At 50.1% G+C, this 22026-nt stretch overlaps 1 protein-coding gene across 2 annotated transcripts in view; it reads left to right on the forward strand.

The window, feature by feature from the left end:
• Positions 19647–22026, forward strand: part of OPCML (opioid binding protein/cell adhesion molecule like) — a 1043576-nt gene continuing 1041196 nt past the window's right edge. For both annotated transcript variants that reach the window (XM_013975837.2, XM_018043456.1), the window contains exon 1: positions 19647–20140. In XM_013975837.2, the coding sequence (XP_013831291.1) occupies positions 19891–20140 (250 nt within the window). In that variant the 5' untranslated portion in view covers positions 19647–19890. The remainder of the gene's footprint in view (positions 20141–22026) is intronic.

Genomic DNA, 22026 nt, shown 5'->3' on the forward strand with positions numbered 1-22026 from the left:
GGAGATAGTGACGGGGCAGGGAAGCCTGGTGTGCTACACAGTCCATGGGGTCGCAAAGAGTTGGACATGAGCGAGCGACTGAACAACAACAACACTCAAATAAGTCATAGTTTTCATGTTGACTGATCCCTTTGGCAGGAAGACAAGGCCTAGTCCAGGCACAGCAGACACAAGAGGTACTGCCATTGACCACAGCCAGTCTCTCAGGGGGCCGTCCATACCAGAACTCCAGCCGCATTGCTGCTGACCTCCTGTGTCATGTGCACACACCAGGTGTTGCAGTGGAAGGAAAGCAGAGACGTAGAGTGGGAGGTAGCAGAGCGGGAGCAGGAGTTTGTTGCTGAGTGAAGAATCAGTACCTTGCACTGACCCCAAACTAAAGGGTATTGCTTTCAGGCTGTGATTCAGCTAATAATAATGATGCTTAGGGGAGGACAAGTGCTAAAACTGATAATAATGTCATAACCTCTATTTCAGTTCATCATCATTAGAAACCAATGAGGTAGCTGCTATCATCCCAGTATTACTGATGAAGGAGTGGATGCTCAAAGACATAGAGTGAATTTCTGTGATCACACAGCTGGCGGCTCTGGAGGTTAGGAAGCAAATGCACATCTGATGTTCAGTGTGGCCTGGCCTAAGAACAAGTCCCTAAAGAATTTACAATGAACATAGTACCTGTGCACTAAGTTGATTCAGTCGTGTCCGACTCTTTGCAACCCCAGGGACTGTAGCCATCCAGGCTCCTCTGTCCATGGGAGTCTCCAGGAAAGAATCCTGGAGTGGGTTGCCATGCCCTCCTCCAAGGGATCTTCCCAACCAGGAATCAAACCCTGGCCTCTTGCATCTCCTGCATTGTCAGGCAGTCTGCAGACAGTAGTTAAGCCTGTGTTGCTGGCAGATAGTAGACACTGTTTTAAGTCTCAGACAAACATTTGAGGAAAGCTGCCGGGGTTCCTGCCTCAGTGCCACTGATGGAACTGGTGGCCTCCTGCATGTTGAAGGATGTAGGAAGGGGTTCATCCTCACGGGTGTCCACCTGGAGTCTGTCACTTCCCTTTCACGTCAGCACAGGAAGTGAGGACTGTCTCCTCTTCCACATACGGAGCTGAGCTCTGGGGGGTTGCAGGCAGCAGGCTGGGCTCTGGAGCCACAGCCAGGGGTGGCAGGTGGGAGGTGGGGCATAGTCTCCTCCCTGATGGTGGCACCAGGCGAGCCCAGGTGCAGAGAGAGGCCAAAAAATGCCCCCAAATCTGTGCAATTTATTGAAAACTCCTAGGAAAAGACAGTCTACTTTTAAAATATTTGTATCTTATTTATTTATTTGGCTGTGCCGGGTGTTCATTGTGCTACACAGGATCTTTGATCTTTGTTGCGGCACTGAGAATCTTTAGTTGCGGCTTATGGGATCTAGTCCCCTGACCAGAGATTGAATTTCAGCCCCCTGCACTGGCAACTTGGAGTCCTGGCCACTAGACCACCAGGGAAGTCCCAAGACAGTCTACTTTTTTCCTTGTATAGACTTTGTGACACCCTAGAAATACAGTAGTATGCTCTGTAACACTTTTAAATAGATTTAAGTTTTTTAACTTTGAAAGGTTTTCCCTATGACTATGTCTGAGGTGGGTCTACTTCAAAACTCGAGAAAGTACACTTGCTTCTCAGTTTCCACCTTTGTTGCTTGTTGGACTCTTACCTGAGCTCCATGGGAAAACAGTTGCTGTTCAGTCGTGTCAGGGGCTCTTTGTGACCCCATGGACTGCAGCACACCATGCTTCCCTGTCATTCACTGTTTCCTAGAGTTTGCTCAGATTCATGTCCATTGATTCAGTGGTGCCATCCAACCATCTCATCCTCTGCTGCCCTCTTTTCCTTTTGCCCTCAATCTTTACCAGCATCAGGGTATTTTCCAATGAGTTGGCTCTTCGCATTGGGTGGTCAAAGTATTGAAGCTTCAGGTTCAGCATCATTCTTTCCAGTGAATATTCGGGGTTGATTTCCTTTGGAATTGACTAGTTTGATCTCCTTGCTATCCAAGGGACTCTCAAGAGTCTTCTCCAACATCTTAATTCCAAGGCATCAGTTCTTTGGCACTCATCCTTCTTTATGGTCCAGCTCTCACTGGGAGGACAAAGTCTTCATGAACATCTTCCATTTTATTGAAGTTCTCCCCTGAGGTTCCTTTGCCCCTAAGGTAGTAGAATTCAGCGTTCTACCCCATTGCTCACAGTGTTCTATCCTCCTGGGCCAGAGCTGTTTCACATCATGTTTCCTGTCCTGGAGCCACAGTGGGAGCCCAGGGGCAGTGTTAGCTGGTATTGATGGTCCAGCCCCGGTCCAGCTGAGCTGCATGGTACCCATCACCAGGACAGGCTGGCCCTCCAGGTGGGTATCCTGCCTGCTTCCCTCAACCCCATTAGGGATGCCCAAGCACACGGCGGAGGGGGTCTGGCTTCTTTCTGGGCAGCCAGGGAATGTATTGCATCGCATTTGGGACCTTAAAGAATCAGGAGCCTCATTGGCTGAGATCCTTTCCTGAGAAGGAGAGTTCTGTGAGATTCCGTTAGTTTTGGCCACCATTTCCCTTACCTCCATGGATTATGACCCACGACGTGCCCTTGTTGTAGACTCCAGTGGGTGAAGGAGAATTAACTCGGCTGCTGCCCTGAAATCACTCACAGTCTGTTGGTGGAGAATGATAAATAAACAGATGACTAAAATATAGAGAAATAAGCACTGCGGTGGAGATTTATCTTTTCACTTTTAGAAGGTTTTTGAAGGAAAAAAAAATCAGGGAGGCTTATAAATTTCACTTTAATTTCCTGTTAGAGTGTTTACAGATATATTTTAATGCTCCGCCAGCCCTGTATCAAGGGGAAAAAAAAATGTAACCTCAGTCTTCTTGTCCGTATTTCTCCCTGAGTGTCAGTTGCCCAGTTCAGGAGTTTCAGACACAAGTCCTTGCAGGGCCAGGCAGGGGCACTGGATGAGTCTGACTTCGGGGAGGGGAGGGGCTGGGGCAAAATGAGGACTGTGTCTCTTCCAAGGCGGGCAGCTGCTCCTCAGAGCAGGCAGATTGTCGCCGGGCAGAAATACGCTTTCAGTGATGCCAGCTCTTATGATTTTTCAAGAGGAGCTGGGTTTTATGTGAAATCCCTGATTTTTAAATGTTAGTAATGAAATTTTAAAAAGTGCTGCAGTATCAGTGCCATTCTGGTTGGGCTGGGTCGTCCGGAGTGGCAGCACTTAGTGTCACAGAGGAAGGTCTGTCTGGGCTCCTGTGGATGGCACGTGAGGACCAGGGCAGAGACACCTGGAGTTATCAAATAGCTCTCATCACAGATAATGCCTTTGTTTTGGAGAGACAGAAAGGGAAGCTCAAATGCTTGTCATTTGCTTGCTTCTCTTTGTCGTTGCAAGGCACTTTGCAGTATTTGAAGAAAAACAGCTCAACTAAACAACACTATTTTTCTCTGAAGATGAAACAGATCCAGAACACACCCACAGGAGGCTTTGACGGAGGCTGACAGTCTTCCTGGTCCCCCTGCACCCAGACCAAACCAGCCATGGGGTGCCAGCCTTGCCTTTGCAGAAGCAAACAGAGGGCTGAGGCTCAAGGGCACTGGCTGTCCCAGGAGGGGGTCCCCTCTCCCAGCAGGTCTGCCAAACCTCATGGTCCTCTGACTCCCAGGACCCTAGCTTCTTCCTGTTCTGCTCCCCTCCCTCCGTGGCTGCTGTAGGAACCCCTGGGGTGGAGGGTAAACTTCAGAACTGTGCCCCTTCTGGGCCCAGTCCTTGACCCTCAGCATCACCTGGTGTGTCTGCATCTGGCAGCTACAGCCCCAGGGAAGGAGACATGCTTGATCTTGGATGATCTGATAAAAGCTGGTGTGACTTTCCTTGGAATTCGAGTAGGGCGGGAGCGTTGGGAACAGTGGAGCCTCCTCAGGGATCGGGTACTAGGGGGCTAAGGCAGCTCCCACCTGGGCTCTGCCTCTTGGCCGGCTGTGCCCCCAGAATGTGAATGGTGCCAGCTGCCCTTCCGCTCCCCACCGGCTGATGGCTATAAATACAGTCACATTTCCCACGTACTGTATTTATGTGTCAGAAAATGTCTGCGTTGCATACGTAATGGGGGAGATATAATTATAATATTTCAAAACTGGCCAAATTTCGTGAAATATAAAATAACAGATGGCACCACACAATATTGGTGCGGTGTGCTTCATTTAAATCATAACTCGGGCCTGAACACATTCCCAGTTGGTGCGGAGCAGTGACGACAGTGTGTGTGCCGGGAGATAGGGGTGGCGTGGTCCCCTCCTTTGTCCTCCCCGGGTTTTTCTTTTCAGGGAAAGCAGAGTTATAAAGACACATCCTCAGGAACCTCAAGTTTGGTCCTGTCGGTCTACTAGTTTTGTGCTGTTCGGGTTTCCTTTCACCAAAGAGTAGAAAGCATGATGTCTGCTCTTGGGCTAGGACACAGACAGTTCAGCAGGCAACCCACCCGACAGCAGACTCGAGGGTCATGCTGGCCTGGACCACACATAGCCATCCATTCTGATTTAACTTCCAAGAGGCTATTGGTAGAATTTAGAGCATTTGGACACACATCTTGCACCCTGGACCGCAGCTGCACCGACCTCCCTGTGCTGGGCTGTGCAGCTGGAGAAGTTGGACCTGCCTCGTTTCCAGTCCATCACTCATTCCCACCTTCACCTGAAGTCAACACAACCTGAGACCCCCTTGACCCTCCGAAGGCCCGTGGGGAGCTGGGGTGGGAGTGGACGGTTAGTTCTCTCTCGAGGGGACGGGCTTATCTAGAAGGAAACCCAGGTTGCCAGACACCCTCATGTATACCTCTTTCTGGCTCAGATCAGGGTTCACATAAGAATTAATGTGCGGTCCACACTCTCCAAGTGGAAGCATTCGACTGCTTTTTTTTTTTTTTTTCCTATCTAGACTTCTCTTCCCATCTCACTGAAGAAACCATACAACTTAGCAGTCAGGTACCAGACCCGTAATTTCATGAATAGCAAGGAGTCACGGATGCCTGCGGCCAGCGCTTCTGACCTGCTGGGGAGGCAGGAAGGGGGCCCTGCAGTGGCTGGGCTCTGCTCCGGCCATCTGGTCATCCTCCTGCTCCCGTCTGTACTCAGGGTGGGCTAACTCCCAGCGCCGCTTCCCAGCTGACAGCACAAGCAGAGTGGAAAGGCAGAGGCATGTCCTTGTCCCTCTGTCTTGAGAGAGTGAACTCACACAGAGGTCAGGGTCAGCCTGGAGTCGTCTTCCCTCCGGACATCGGGACACACCAGCCTCTTCTTGAGTTTTTCCCTGATGGGCCCTCTAGGCTGGAGACACGCGTCTGTCCTGCTGTGCTGTGCTGATGTGCAGGGAACACAGAAGGCCCTCATTCCCTGTGTGTGCTGGGGGAAGGGGGAGGAAGGCCAGGCCAGGCAGAGAGGCAGGACGTGGAGCTTGGGAAGAAGGGGTCTGATTCCCCCTGTGTGGGGAGCTGTGGGGCCGAGGCTACAGTCCAAGACACATCGGTGTTTATCCAGGGAACCACCAAGTGACCACAGCATAAAAATTATCAGTGGGTACTCTGCTAAACTCCGCATTTACCCTTCTGAAGGAAATGATTTCCTATAGGTCCTGCCCATTATAGATCCTGGGGAATCTTTCAGCCAGGAAGTTGACCTTGGACCTAGTGTGGTCATAGGCATTACCTGAGAGAAGACCTCAGTGTCTTCTGTGGCCTTAGTGGGTAGAACAACATGTGATGGGTGGGGTGCTGGATTTCAGCTCCATGCTAGGAGGAACCTGGGATAATCAAGGGGCCCAGGACTGAGAAAACTGCCTTATAAGGTAGTGAGCTCCCCATCCATGGGGGAACCCAAGGTAGGTCCAGGTGGCTCCCGGGTGATGATGTGGTAGGAATCTAGAGTCCTGTTTTTTCAAATTGTGGTCCCAGGGGCAGCAGCGTCCGTGTCACCTGGAAGCTTGCCAGAAATGAAGACTCTCTGGCCTGTCTAAGATCTGCGACTCGGAGCTAGCATCTCAGACCCACCCCGATAACCTGTATGAAGCAGAGGGAGGTGAAGCATTGGTGCACGGGTTCCCTTTCAAGTTCGGATCTGCTCTGGTACCCAGCTCCCACTCAGCCACCAGAGGAACCTCGTGTCAGGAGGATCAGGGGAGACTGCCAAACGCCTTCACTCACGACGTTTCTGACACCAAGGGTTGAGAGCGTGTCCTGCCCCCGCCTTACACCACCTGACCTGCCAGGTGTGCTGACACGCATGCACGTTCCCGCTTTCAGGCCAGTGTTGAAGGACCCCATGAAAACGGGGCCGCCTTAATGAGACGGGTGATGCTCTATGCCCTTATTGCCAATTAAGCTGTTAATGTTAATTAGTGCGTCAGTTTGCTATCAGAGGCTTATCATCTTTGTATCCTTGTCATTAGCATGTTTCCTGACAAATATTAATGTAATTTGTTTTCTGTGATCTTTCCAAACAAACAAAAAAATAAGAATTTGGGGTGGCATCGCCTGGACTGATAACTCTTGATTGAGAGGGAGTGGTTCAGACTCTGTCGGAATAGCTCAAGTATCTGCTGGGCAGAAGGGTTCTTCCCAGTGGAATTCCTGAGGATAAGGGGTCCTGGGAGACATGGTCCATGGGTGGTGCCGAGAGGACCTCAAGCCTTGGGAGCTCAGTGAGCCACATGGCGAGAGCGTCCCATGGCACCTCTGCCCAGCTTCCCTCACTCGGCTCTGGACCTTGGATCACATGCCTATGTCTACAAGTTCAAGTGTGACGTAATGAAATAGCTCAGATCTCGGGCTCTAGAGACAGAATATCTGCGTTCAAGTCCTGGCTACCTCCCTCATCAGTTGAGTAATAGCCTTGGGCAAGTTATTGAACTCTTGGGTCCTCTGCGTCTGAGTCTGAAAAAGAAGGAAAAGAACAGGACTGACCCAGAGTGTTGTTGTGAGGGTAAAATGGTATACTCCCGTGCTTTGCAGAATGCTGGTGAAGAGTGAGAGCTGGGTGAGTACTAAATGCTCTGTCGTTGATCTTGTTGTTATTGTTTTTGACTGCGTGTTTCCCAAGCCACACAGACTTGCATTTGAACATACTCATACACGTAGTAGCCTCAAATGTCACAAGCCATACTGAGACTTCTTAGTGTACCGCTTGTGATTTCCTGATTTGCCTTTCTCTCTGGAGGCCTGTGTGCTCCTTGCTAGAGTGGTCAGGATTCTTTTCTAAATGCACACCATTTCCGGACATCCTTGGTATATGTAGGAGTGTGGAAGATCCTCATTCCCTGATGACAAAGGAGCAGCTGCTGCTACTATGTTGCTCAGTTATGTCCAACTGTTTGCAAACAGGCCAGGCTCCTCTGTCCATGGGATTCTCCAGGCAAGAACACTGGAGAGGGTTGCCATTTCCTCCTCCAGGGGATCTTCCTGACCCGGGGATTGAACCATCGTCTCCTGCATAGGGAGCAGATGCTTTACCCACTGAGCCATCAGAGAAGCCAGAAGTGGGCAGGGCCGAAGATATTTCATTTGTCAGTGTCACACGGTTGTTAAATAGGCTCTCCAGGATACCTTCAGGCGGGAGAACAAGACGCTAAAGGTGGAGTAGCTTACTTACCATGAGGTTTCTTAAGCATCCTGCATGTTTAAACACTCTGGTGTGAAGGAACTGGGTGGGGGGCGGGTCTTAGAAAGGAGGTTGACACCTCTCCCTTAAGCGGAGAATTTTCGTAAGGAAGGCTGACTTGTTTCCCAAGGAGGCAAGACTGTCTAATATCATTTGACCTTTCCAAACCCTTGTGCTCAACTGCTTCCAAGGAGAGGTTTTTCGTATTAACAGAAACCAGAACCCTGGGTGCCTGTAGTGAGGGTCTGGTGCCTCAGGCTAGGTTCTCAGAGGGCATTTACCAGCTTTCCCACTGATCTCCTCTTTTGTTCCAGGATCCCATCCAGGACACCATATTGCAGTTAGTCATCACGCCTCTTTAGTCTCTTTTGGTTCATGTCCAACACAGAAATCCAATTTTGTCAACAGATATCACCACGGGCGGGGGGTGGGGGGGGCAGGATGCCGTACTTCTCAGTTATTTTACAACCACTTACTGAGTTCCTACTACGTGACACCAAGTGAAAGTGATTAGATCCCTGCCCTGGAGAAGTTTGCCAGCTGGGGGGCAGCTACAGACAGGGACAGAAATGATCACTGTACCTGTGATACTTGCCATAACAGGGAACAGGCCAGGTGCTGTAGCATCCCTCATAGGCGGGTGACTCTTGATCCTTGCCAGGAGAACCTCGTGGCTGGACTCGTATTTGGGGGTGGGGGTGGACCTCATGATCAAGGGGCTTCCCTGGTGGCTCACCTGCTTTCCAGTGCAAGAGATGTAAGAGACACAGGTTCGATCCCTGGGTTGGGAAGATCCCCTGGAGGAGGGCGTGGTGACCCACTCCAGTGTTTTGTTTGGAGAATCCCATGGACAGAGAAGCCTGGTGGGCTACAGTCCATGGGGTCGCAAAGAGTCAAACATGATTAAAGCGACTTAGCATATGCAGCACTTGTGGTCAAACCAATCAGTTGAACTGGGATGTTTGTTTTTAAAAGTGATGTGTTAAAACCCAGTCTTGAACAAAAAAAGAGTCTATGAGCACTGTTCATGTGAATCAGCGATTAAACAGAGAGCGTGGGTGGGTTGGGCTGGGGCTGGGGAGTTACATACAGGGAGTTGAGCTTTTCCCATTCAGCTATGAAGTGCAGGCTTGGGGTTTCCTGGGATGGAGACCTGATAGGTCTGGAGATCTATTTCCACTGTCTCTTGCTCTGCCTTCCAGAGTGACATTTCTTGAAAAGTCTCCTCTATGTACTTCCTCTTTCTTCTGGCCTTCCATGGCTGCTCACGCCTAGACCCACAGTAGTTTGGTTTCTGACCCTCTTCTTACAAAAGGGTTTTCACCGAGGCAATTAATGGCTGTCTTGGAAACAGTCTAACAGAAAAATGTTGATAGCCATGTCCCTTGCTTCCTGGTGGCCTTCTGCATTGCTGATCATACCTGTCTTCAGTGTCCTTCTCTTGATAACTCTTTCTAGTTCCATGCATCTCCCCTTATCCTCGGCTAGTCCTTGTTCAGTTAGATCTTTAAAAAGGGTTTCTCAGACTCCGTTCTAGGTCCTCTTTTCTCTGTTTTTTCCTGAGATGGTTTCATCGGCGTAAACGATTGCTTTGTTTACTGTTGGGATTTAAAGGCACAATTCCCACGAAGGCCTGAACATGCTGAGAAGTAGAGTCAGGCAGGCATCAGACTTTCCATTTCATTTCGGGTGAAGCTGAGTCACAGGCTGCAGTCTTGAGTTAAGTCCAAAATGAGCTCCTCACTTAATACCTTCTTTCTCCCAGTTGGTTTGGTTCGCTCAGTCACAGGCACAATAATATGTCAACTGTAGCTGCAGGCGTCCCCCTGCAGAGGCAGGACCTGCCAGGGGATTGGCACATACAGGAGGAAAGGACAGAAAGGAAAACACATGAACTGCAGGTAGTCCTTTTAAGGCGGAAAAGAGAAAAAGAGAGAGAGAAGGGGAGGAAAAATGAGTGCATACAAGCAGAAGCCAGTGAGGTATTAAAGCTACCCAGAAAAGAAACAAGGACACAGACGTGTCAGACCTTCGTCTTCTCCATGATTAGTCAGTCTTAATCATGTGGTGGTAAGAAAAACAAAACAAAACAAAACAAAACAGAGAGGTAGCGATTCTCCAGTCCTTTTCCCGGAGAGGCAGAAGTTTCCCTTCCGAGAGCCTGAGGAAGCAAACTCTACAGATCGCCACCTGCACTCAGACATCCTTAGTCAGAAGCTCTGCTTTTAACTGCAGCCTCCCTTGGACCTCCATGTCTAACTGGCCACATCTATTCTGGGCACCTCAAAGCCCCTCTGTGTGCAGTGTGCAAAGGGGTCCAGTGTGTCCCTTCCCCCAACCTGGAAATCTCCCTCGACCCCCCAGCACTCTCGGACGAAGCCAGGGCTTCTCTGCAGAGGCCGTGGGTCTCCGTGGAGCTGGTGCCTCTCCTCCCCACTGCCCCTGTTCCACTTACTAGTCCACTCCCTCCATGTCCTCCAGCCATCTGGGCCGTCTTCCAGTTCATCACGTGGGCACAGTCACTTCCCACACATGCTGTGTCCTGTGCCTGGACTCCCTGTCCTAACCCGACTAACTTCTCACCCTTCGGGGCTCAGGTGAAATGTCACCTCCCCAGGGAACCCCTCCCCACACCCTAACCCTGCCATGCTCCCATTCTTCATCTTTAACTACCGTGCTCCTCACTGAAGGCAGCTGGCACAGTCATCAGCATCTCTGAATGTGCTCCCTTGAAAGATGATGAACAAAGGTGCTAGTCAGGGAGACTCTGTTCCAGGTGCTCCCAAGATGTCCAAACCACCCTCTCCTTGGACCCTGGCCTCTGGCTTAGCAGCTCCATGTCCCAGGCAGGGTGAAGACTGGAGGGGGAATCGTTCACTCCAGGGAGTACTCGGCATGCCCCTCAGGAAAAAGAGCAAGAAAGCTACATTCAGGACCTGCCCTGATGGGGACACGGTGCAGCCTTGGGAGCAGGGGCATCTCCAGGTGAGCATCCTGACATGAGGCTGTGGTTCGGCTTAACTCCCGAGGCCTTGGAGGCTCTCACATCCTTTAAGGAAATGCTGAAAACAGAATGGAGTGTGTCAAACACAGGTACCTAGCGAAGCTTGAAGAATCTAATTCTGCAGGAGGGCATCTTCTCCTAAGTGCTGCAGTTTCTTCGTAAAGAGAATCAGCCTTCCGCTGAGGAGGGAAATCAGATTCATTTCAGTCTCGAGTGATCCACAGTTTCCTGGCCAAGTAGATGGAGCTCGAGTTTGTTTTTCCCTGTCATTACTGCTCGGTCCAGTGTTTCCATTTCAAAAGGCGTGCGTGTGGACTGAACCAAAGCCGGGATTATTTAGAACACCAAGCCTGCTGATTTCATTTAAATGGCCCCAACATCTCTGGCTAATAGTAGGTGCATTCTCAGGGAAGCACACACATTTGGCTGGGCCTGGAGAATTTAAGATCAGGTGAAGCAATAGTAACATGGGCTTTTGTACGACTGGGCATCCTCTTCCAGGGGTTTTCCCACGTGTTCCTAATCTGCCCCCTCCCTTCTCCAGGGATGCAGAGCAGGATGGCAGGGCCGTGGTCCCTTCTGCAGGGACTCAATGTTCTGTTTGGGCCCAGCTTTCTGTTGTGTGCTCCTGCTGCTGCTGCTAAGTCGCTTCAGCCGTGTCTGACTCTGTGCGATCCCATAGACGGCAGCCCACCAGGCTGCCCCGTCCCTGTGATTCTCCAGGCAAGAACACTGGAGTGGGTTGCCATTTCCTTCTCCAATGCATGAAAGTGAAAAGTGAAAGTGAGGTCGCTCCAACTCTTCGTGTCCAACTCTTCGCGACCCTATGGACTGCAGCCTACCAGACTCCTCCGTCCATGGGATTTTCCAGGCAAGAGTACTGGAGCGGGGTGTGCAGGGATGCCTAATAAATGCTCAGTAAACGTTACTTGTAAATAAGCTAGCATGGCCCTCAGTGAGACGCCGACTCAATTTTTCATGTAGAAAGACACATACTATGTTGAAATGCTGCCCCACAGAGGATGAGCCCCCAGACCGCAGCAGACCTGCCCATGTCTGTGTGCAGCCGTGGACGGGCCAGGTGCCAGGTGGGATCCTTAGCGATCAGGCCTTCCCTGGGTTGCCTGTTGTCTCAGGGAAGAGATGAATGTGGAATTAATGGTCTCACGGTCAGAAACGTCAGAACCTAGTGTGTCAGCTGGTTTCTGGTTCCTAGCTACATGCTCTTTAGAGATTTGGGCTTTAAAATTGTTCAGAGCAGCAGCACTGTCACTCGGTCCCTGGCCAGCCCTTACTCACCAGGCCTCCGGCCTCTTCTGAGCGCCTGTCCTGTGAAAACAGTTCCTTGGATCTTGAGCCTCACACAAAGGGTCAGTGTCAGCCCCGCCTGAGCGTGTCGGTGAATGGGGGTGATGACTGAGATGCGTGCGGCATCTCTGCTGGACTGTCCAGGGCTGGTGGCATGGGCCCCAGGCTGGGCGGGGCCAGAGCAGCAGCTGGTGTGACGCCCAGGCCACTGCAGGGCTTGGGTGGAAGGAGGCACAGCTGGAATTCTGCGCTGTCGCCTGAACATGGCCCCCTGGTAGCCACGAAGCCAGGCGATGTGTGACTGTGCTCCTCTCTCTTCCCCCACCCCTCCTTTTCTTCCTCCAAATGCGAATCAATAGACTTGTATTCACAGCCCTACACGATGTCAATGAGAAAAGAGTAGCCTTTTCATCAGGAGAGGAGCGCAGGGAGCAGCCCTCCAAGCAGTGGGGAGTGGGGGCGGGGGGAGGGGCAAGGGGGACAGGAAGCGGATGGGGGAGGGGAAGGAGGCGGGGAGGGGTGAAAACCTGGGACAAGAAGGGGGGTGTGTGGCGTGGCCTGTGAACACACACCTGTTCCATCCTCGCGTCTTCCTGCAGGCCACCTCTGAAAAGGGTGGTGACTTTTCTCCCCTGCTGGAGGGAACATTTCCTCTCTTGCTCCAAAGCTCTTCTGAAAGAAAAAAAAAATGCTACTTAGGTGAAAACTGGATTCTATTTTCTTTAATAAGTGGCTGACAGCTGGTCAGGCATGTCTAAGTAGAAGGCTTTGTGAGGATGTGATGATGCTGGGTAAGATGCAGTCTTGAGCAAACCTAGCCAGTGTATGGACCCGGGTGATGTTCATGTGGCTGAAACAACAGTAGTAACAATTGAGCAGGGCGTCCGTTGTAGGATTGGCTGGTGCCAGAGCCTCTGTGTTAGGAGATGTGACCTCCGGTCCTGGGGTCTCCCTTGACTTAGGTCTCCTGGGACTCACTGATGCTGGAGACAGGCATTGATGTGTTCTGTGTGTGACCTTTCCTGCGACTTGATGCTAAGTTCTGTCCATCTATCATGGAGGACAGCTTCCTTTTTGGTCTCTGGTGTTTTCCAAATCCCCTACAGAGACAATAGCAAAGGGTAAACACGGTGTAAGCCCCAAGGACAAAAAGATTGGAAGAGGAAGCCAAAGTGGGTGGAAGATGGGACTTTTCCTTGGAAAAAGATTAAGTGAGTGGCAAGTGATTTAGTGAGTAAAGAAGGCTGAGACTCCAGGGTTGGCAGGGAGATGTGGTAGCTGGAACCACGTGGGTTTGTGCCAAGAACCGGGGGACCTGGGAATGACAGTCACAGATTCTGTGGAAGGCAGAAATTGGGGTGGCGCTTCTGAAGACAAAGCATTGTCTCAGTCTGTGTTGGATACTCCTACTCCAAAATTCTCTGCTCCCCCCAACTTTTTCATGGGTGGGAAATTTATTTTTTGGAGGAGCTGAGGAGAGCTCCAGTCCCCATCCTGGGTGGAGAACCCTTCATCCTTCCTGAAGACTGGGAAGCCAGGACAGGAGAATGGGGGATGCCTCCGGCTGGAGACAGGAACATCCACGTGATCGACATTTGGGGAAATGGTCCTGAGGCCAGTTCCTGGCCTCATCCTCTTTAAAGGGTCCACAGAAGATAAACTCCACTGATAAACACAGAGATTCCAGTCAGGCTTCTATTGCTTTGCTCTTAAATATGAAAGGAAGGCCAGAGATCAGCAGACGGTTGAGGAGGCTCTCCTACAGGAAAGACAAAGACAAAAACAAATGAGCAGAAGGATAGGACTCTCAGGAGATGCAGAGTAAGTTGCCATAAAGGGGGGCCTCAGAAGCTTCGACTGACATCCTCAGAGAGCCAGGAGAAGATGTACAAGGGCAGGTCTATAAACATCAGGCCACAGGAAGACACAGTGGAACTAGTCATCTGTTCCAGAATTTTCTAAGAATATCAGTGGGAGAACTGGAAATTAAAATCAAGGACATCTTGATAAACGAGAGGAGAAAATATAAGAAAATTAGGGAACTAAGCCAGAAGATTAACATCCATTTAACAGGAATTCCACAGAGAATGAATAATATAGATGAGAGAAAATTTTCAAAGACAATACAAAAAAAAAATCTCAGAATTGGAGAACACAGGTTTTCTATATTGAAAGGGTACGCAGAGCGCCTGACACAATGGTAGAAAAGAGAGCCACGTTAGGAAACATTTTTGTGAAATTTCGGGCAGCCATGGGTAAAGAGAACACCCTCAGTGTTTACTGAGGGAAAATAGAGCCATTTCACATACAAAAAGATACCAATTGACATTCATCAGATTTCTCAGCAATAATGCTTAGTCTTAGAAGAAGATGGAGGAATAGCTTCAACTTTTGGAGAGTATATTGATTTTAATCCTAGACTTCTATTTGCAGTCGAATTAACTATGTATAAGTTGAGTGAGATTAGAATAAACCATTTTCAAGTAAGGAAGATCCCCCTTGATTGACCAGCTACGTATGTACACTTTCCTGGCAGATTATTAAAAGATAGGTTGTATTAAAACAAGGAGGAACAGCAAGGAGAAGAAACCTAGGTCTGGAAAACAGGGGAGAAACTCGGGGTCCTTTATGCTCCCAGGAAAGGGAAGCTCCAGAGAGCAGCTGAGAATAAAGGCATGGAGGCTCCAGAAGGAACGCCTTCAAAATCTGGTGCCTGTAGATTACTAGACAGATTTTAGAATTCTGCAGGGAATTTGGGGGAGATTGAGTGATCATGCTCAGTTGCTCAGTTGTGTCTGACTCTTCTGTGACCCCGTGGACTGTAGCCCTCAGGACTTCTCTATCCATGGGATTCTCCAGACAAGAATACTAGAATGGCTTGCTGTTTCCTTCTCCAGGGGCTCTTCCTGAGCCAGGGATGTAACCCACATCTCCTGCTTGGCAGGTGGATTCCTTACCCCTGAACCACTTGGGAAGCCTGATTTAATGATAGGTCAATAGAAAGCTAAGCAAATGAGACAAAAAGGCAAATATTTCTAGGAAAAGCAAAAAGTTGCTCTAGGCAATGGTTAAATAATCATAACAATGTCAATACTGAACATTGATACATTGATGCAGTTGAAAATCTTGACATTTATATTGCGTTGGCAGAGGGAGGAGCAGGGTAGAGATTGGTGGTGATCAGGGCTGAATCCGCACCTTCTGTAGTAGGAAGTCGATGAGTAATTGTTAAAACTGTTAAATCAAGAATATCAGAATGAGCACATTTAAAAAAAAGAGATAAGGAAACAAATGCCAGACAAAGCAGCTGAAAGAGAAGAACGTGGTTACTTCTGAGGAGTTGCATTTGGACTGCTGTTTTCAGTCCTGTGCTTTTGGAAAAAATGCGTATGATGCCATGAGAGTCTCTTGAACAGCAAGGAGATCAAACCAGTTAATCCTAAAGGAAATCAACCCTGAATAGTCATTGGAAGGACTGATGCTGAAGTGCCAATACTTTGGCCACATGAAGCAAACAGCAGACTCATTGGAAAAGACCCTGATGCTGGGAAAGATTGAGGGCAGGAGGAGAAGGGGGCAACAGAGGATGAGATGTTTGGATGACATCACTGACTCGATGGATGTGAGTTTGAGCAAACTCTGGGAGATGGTGAAGGACAGGGAAGTCTGGCATGCTGCAGTCTATGGGGTTGCAGAGTCAGACACAACTTAGCGGCTGAACAACAACAACATAATTGATTCTGAGCCTTTTGGTTAAGATCAAGTGTAATGTGGGGGTTTCCCTGGTGACTCAGTGGTAAAGAATCCACCTGTTAATGCAGGAGACACAAGAACTGCAGGTTTGATCCCTGGAGAAGAAGATCAGGAAGAGCCCCTGGAGGAGGAAATAGCAACCTACTCCAGTATTCTTGCCTAGGAAATCCCATGGACAGAGGAGCCTGGTGGTCTACAGTCCATGGAATCGCAAAGAGTCGGACGCAACTGAGTGACTGAGCGCACACACACACACACACATAGTTGATGTACAATATTATTTTAGTTTCAGGTGTACAGCAAAATGATTCAGTTATTCATACATATATATCTATTTTCTTTCTAAAATTCTTTTCCATTATAATTTATCACAAGATATTGAATACAGCTCCCTGAGTTATGCATGCTTATTGTTTATCGCAGTGTCTTATTTTGAGTCAAGTATTTTAACTGAAAAAAATAACATGTGACGCGGGCAGCCAGGCAGTAAATCTTTATAAAGGCTTCATGTGAGTGCATCAGAGGATGGAGGGGTTTGCTTCGGGATGAGCTCTGGTGCAGTGTCACCTCTGCCAGCTTCCTGGGGTGGGGGACACCCTCGCTGAGGTGTCTGAGACCCGTGAGGAGCTCTGTCTCCTGGGAGCCATTCGCACACATCAGTCAGCAAGCAGGGAGCTGACACGTCCTGGGTGGTCATTGTTAAAACTCTCATGGACATGGCGAGATCTTCCGTGGACATTTAAGAAGTCTGGGGATGCATTTGAGTAGACGGAGGGCTGAGACCAGAGGTGAGATGCCCTCAAGGGGGGTCCCTGGGCTTCAGAATCAGGGTCGCTCTTCCAGTGGTGAATGTGTCTCTTCATAAATCCTTGTTCCTTTGAGCCGAATGGCACCTTTGTGGTTTGAAGGAGTTTGTGTGCCTTCCAGAGTCTTTAACTTGCTCTCAGGAGATCCAAGCCTGGGAGGCTCTGGTTCATTCTGGAATATTTAGAGCTACAATGACAGAGTCAGATTTTAATCTGTAGTATTTTATCATCTGCCCCTTTTAATTTCTTACAGGAAGAAAACGCAGCGATACAATATCTACAAGTCCATCCCTCCTTCCCCTTCACTGGGCTCCACGTATGCAGATCCATCATCCCCAGGCTGATTTCAGCACAAAGTCTGTGAATGGGAACGGTACAGAGAACCTTAGGAGTCTCACAGGTTGTTCCCTGCCCTGGTGCACCTGCTCAGACTGCACTTTCTACCCAGAACAGTCTGGGGGGGGGGGGTGTCTCTGCTCCTGGCCAGTCCCACCCAAGGCCAGCCTCTCCAGTGGTCTCCCCACCGTCTCCACCTGCCTACCTTCAGATGCACTGCCATCTTTGTTTGGTCCTTTCCTAGCAACCTATATTTTTTCTCCATCACTTTTCACAGGTGTAAGCTGTGATGTGATGAGTGTTAGGTGGGCAAGGATGGGCTTCTAGCCTGCTCTGTGCTACTTTTCCTGAATGTCACACACAGTATGTATTTACCTGGCTCATAGTAAGTACATGATGAGATGAATGCTTATGCCATGAATGAAGTGCCGAAAGGCAGTCTAATCATTGGTGTGGTCTTTCATACCAACATTTTTAAACTGTAGCTTGGATGAAGTTCCTGAATTCCTTACCCAAGGTCACAATGCTGGCAGGCAGGGGTGAGGCTGGGGGCGCCCAGGGCTACCTTGGGGAAGGACTCACCCTGACCCAGCTCCCTCTGAAGCGGTCCACTGTGTCGCTGTCCCTGCTCAGAGGAAATATGAGTGCAGACACAGGAGTGGAAGGTGTGGAAGGTGACAGTCCGCATCACAGCACCATTGCCTGGTTTCGGTTGGGTTTTTCTCCTACCTTATGGCTATTTAAATACAGTTTTGATGATTTTGTTTGCTTTAGATGGAGAAAAAAAGGATTCATAGAAGGTATAAAATTGCATATTATTTACTCCAGAGGAAAGAACAATCCCCCTAGTAAATATGCATTGAAGCATTTTTATTTGTATTTGTATTTTTTAAGGTGTTTAAACAGACCCAGTAGACCGTAATATCTTTTTTCAGAGTTGGTGCCATCTATTGATTAAATATGCATTTGTATGTTTCTTCTCCTACTTTTTCTTTAAATAAAAGAGACATATATTTTAATCATTTAATAGACTATAAGAATTGATCAGTAAAAATACATATTTATGTGTTTGCTCAAGAAAAGGTTTTATTAGGCATACACATTTGAAAAACTAAAATATTTCTTGTTATACACTGATGTTTCTTAAACATGAATTTAATTAAAGGTGCGGGGCATGTGTATGTGTGTATTATAGGAAATAGCTTGGTTGAATAAATGGGAGGTTTTTAGAACACAAATATAACTGAAGGGAAATAGAGAAAGAAGATGAATTTGGAGTAAGAAGGTCCTAGGTTCTCTGCCACTTCACGGCGTTGGAGAGGAGCCTGGGTTTTCTCTGAGCTGGTCTGTGTCTGCATCTGTGCAGGTGGGAATCAGAGAAGATGTACACAGAGTGCCCGCCACTGTGCTGGGTCCAGTAGAGGCTGAGGCAGATTGATTCCTGCTGCCCATCAGCTCTCGAGAGGGACCAGAGGCTGTACCCTTGGAGCCTCCAGGACACACGCACACCTGGGACTCAGATGTGTGTCACGTGCATGCTTGGGTGCAGGAGCCTCAGATGCACCCCCAGCTACAGCCCTGGCGGTGATGACCAAGTAAAGCATTGATTGTTTTACTTCTTTAAAAGTACAAGCTCTTTTTTTTTTTTTTTTTCAGAAACAGCCCCCGTTCTGGTCTAACAACCAGAAAAACTCATTGGCAATTGGCAGTAGGCATAGCTACTTAATGGCAACTGTGAGGATTTCCCTTTAGGACACCTCTGTGTTTGAATCCTAACTCTCAGCTGTGTGGCCTTCAGCAAGTTGCTGAACCTCTCTGAGCTTCAGTTTCAGCCTACTAAAATCAAGTGGTAGTAATGGCCAAGTCGTGGGACTATGATGAGGATGAACTAAGATGATACATGTGAATATGTGTCCATGGCAGGCACTTGGGAAAATGTTTGCAATCTCAGTGAAGGTGGAGGGCAGACCCACAGGGTCGGTCACACACAGACCATGAGCCTGAGCACACACACTGAGCTGGGAAGGTATCCAGGCCCTGGTGGGTTCTCAAGAGAACACTTGGGGGCAGAAATATTTGTAGTTTACTGTGTGTGCCCAGCACCTTCTGTAATACCCCATGTTGTTCATTTCACAGACCGTGGACTTTGAGCAGGTCCATCAGAGGGGCGCCTCCTCAGGGAGCAGAGAGCAGCGCCCATGGCAGGCCTGGAGGCCTTCCTGAGAGCAGCTGTGGAGCAGGAAGGAGCTGCACACCCAGAGGAACGGTCCACGTGAGCGAATCACTGTTTCAGGGCAAGGGCCGCATGGGCTGTGGACGGTAGCCAGGGTAGAGGGTAGGAAACTTCAGGCTCCTTCTGAGTTCTCCCACCTGGAGATTCCTGAGACTTAGCTGCAGCCTGCCTCCTGTCCGTCATTCTGAGCACACCCCTGCCCCTGGGCCTCATCACACCAACTGCTCCACGTCTGCAGCTTCACCTCTGGGGTTTGAGGATGCTCTGATTGTGGGGAACCAGGCCGATTCTCCTTGCATCCTTGGTGGAGAAAACCCTGATGCACCCATCTTCCTGCTGGGAAAACTGAAATCTTCTAAGAGCTCCTAACAACAGAGTGGGGGCGGCGGGCGGGCACAGATCTAAATGTCCCAGTGACCCCCGTGGGCAGCCTCGGCTCTTGTCCCCTCCCCACCTGGAGACCAGGAGGAGGGAAGACAGTGAAGAACTGGCCTGAGCTTTGGTCTTAGTGCCTTTCTTGCGCCCTGAGCCAGCCCCTCCCTCTGCCCACGAAGGCGCGCCTCTGCCCACGGAAGGAAGGAAGCCCTGCGCGCTGGCACCTCACCCACAGAGCAGCGTCCGCCTCGTGCTAGGGGCGAGGGTGAGTCGGGGGCAGACCGAGGCTCCCCGGAGCCCAGCCTCCCCGCTGCAAAGTGCCCGCGTGTCGCTCAGGAGAGTGGAGCCAATGCGAGCTTTGGAGGAGGTCTGCTCCGCGCCCCGCACAGATTGGTGCTGATGGTGCTTACCAGTTGTGTGTCTGTGCAAGAAAAAACCCGAGACGCTGCTTGCCTGCTCCCCCTCTCTCCTGCTCTCTCCCTCCCTTCGCAAACATTGGATTTAAACCTGCTCAGAATTCAGTGCAGAGGAAGGCGGCAGCGGCAGCGGCAGCAGCCGGCCCAGCCGCGGGAACCCCGCAGCCTCAAGATGCACCAGCCCGCCTGCTGGATCGTCTTCTCCGTGACGACCGCCCTGCTCTTCATCCCAGGTACCCGACAGGGGCTCCGGCTCCACGGGGCTGCTCCGAGAGGAGCCGAAGGGGAAGGGGCAGGGGTATCTGGGGAGGGGGCGACCAGGGAGTAGGAGCTGCGTGTGCGGGTCGAGGTGGGCTCGCGCCTGAGCACGCACCGCTCAGCTCTCCCTCACGCGCACACACGGGTGCTTGCAGCATAGCTTTGGGGTTCGCCCTCCCCCCGGTGGCGCCACCGGCGGCGGTCTGGTGAGCTGGGTTCGAGAGCTGCACCCGCTGTGAGGCACTGCTGTCTCTTGGCGCCCAGTGCCGGCTGGCTTTAACCAGTTGTGTCCCAGGGGTCGGAGGAGAGGGGCTTCAACTCCCAGCAACCAGTCCTTCTTGCCACTCCTGTTGGGACCAGCAGGAGATAGGGGGGTGTCCTGGTTCCTCTGCCCATCATTTCGGCACCCCTCCTATCTCCAGGCATCTCTATTTTTCCATCTCTCCTCCTTTCTCTCTCCCTCTCCCCTTCCTCCCTCCCTCCCCCAACCCTCTCCCCACTCAACTCTAGCCCCTTCCTCTCCCATCCCTTCTTCTTTGCTCCAGTATTTCTCCTCTTACAAGGCCCTCGAAAGGCCATCCTTTCTTTATCCTTCCACCAAATGGGCAGATTGTGCCTTTGAAATTCAGAATCCCATTTTCCGCCTCCTCCTCCTCTCATCTGAAAGTCGACTTTCTCCTGACAGAATTTGGAATGTTCTCACCAGGGGAAGGGTGGGAATCTGGATTTACCTGGTTCTCCTCAGCACCTTGCTTCCCTCCCCGGTGATTTAAACGTGGTGCCACCTAGCACAGCAGTAACTTGTTTGGGGGGAACAAATCCTGCAGCGACACAGGTGAGATGCTGCAATCCTGCCAGAACAAGCTTAGTGGAAGTGTTGCAAAACCCAACATGTTGTAATAGATTTGATAATTGCACGCGTGTCGTTCGCAAGCAGACAGCTGAATGCCTGCAGGCAGCCTTCAAACACTGCTGAAGGGACTGGGCTATGCTTCCAAGGGTTTAGACAGCATCTGAGAGTCTGTGGGGTTTCTACCCTCAGCCCCAGCCCAAGAAGAATTCTCTCTTTTTTTTTTTTTTTTTCCAAATTGAGATTCATGCATTTGGTTACACATTCACTTATACCTTAAATCATGTGCCTATATACATAGATGTAAATACTAAGACTCAAGCCTTAGGTATCCCTAGTATGGGTAAAACACACGATTTCACATTTTTATATTCAGAATTTCTTGGCTTTTTTAAATTTAAGAACATAAAGGCCTAAGTATTTCTAAGCTGCCAAAGTGAAATCAGAAAAATGAAAAGTTTATTGGGAAGTGGGAAGAAGAGGATGGTGTGGAAAAAAAAAAAAGAGGAATTCCATTGTACGATGCTATGTGATGCTGTTTTAAAACTGCACGTTTCCCAGCCAAGACGGGCTCTGCACAACCACGTTCCAGGCCGAGAAGTTCAGAATGGGGGCTGCTGCTCCTCTTCTTCTAGGTTCTGGCCTGGGAGGGGGTTTCCGCAGGCTCAGGAGGGAAGGCCAAGGGGCTGTTAGTACCTTCTGCAGCTGGGTGGAGGGAGCCAGGTGGGCACTGTGGGTCCAGGTGAGGAGACAAACTTTCCCATGGGGTACCAGTCCCTGCCTGGGTGATAGCTCAGGGCCCCCAGCACCCAGCTCCCCCCTCCACTCACTGAGCCAGAGCAGAGCTGGCAGGACAGCAGTGCTGGGACCACCCTCGGTGGCTTTGGGCTCCTCTCTGAACACTGCACTTCCAAAGTGGGGAGGAAGCGAGCCCCTGGAGGGTGCTGGAGCTGCATTGCAGTGCATTCTGAAGGGAGAAGAGCCTGTGATGCCTCCCCCTAGAGGTGCAGG

This window comes from Capra hircus, chromosome 29 (assembly GCF_001704415.2).
Source record: "Capra hircus breed San Clemente chromosome 29, ASM170441v1, whole genome shotgun sequence".
In the NCBI taxonomy this organism is placed as follows: Eukaryota; Metazoa; Chordata; class Mammalia; order Artiodactyla; family Bovidae; genus Capra; species Capra hircus.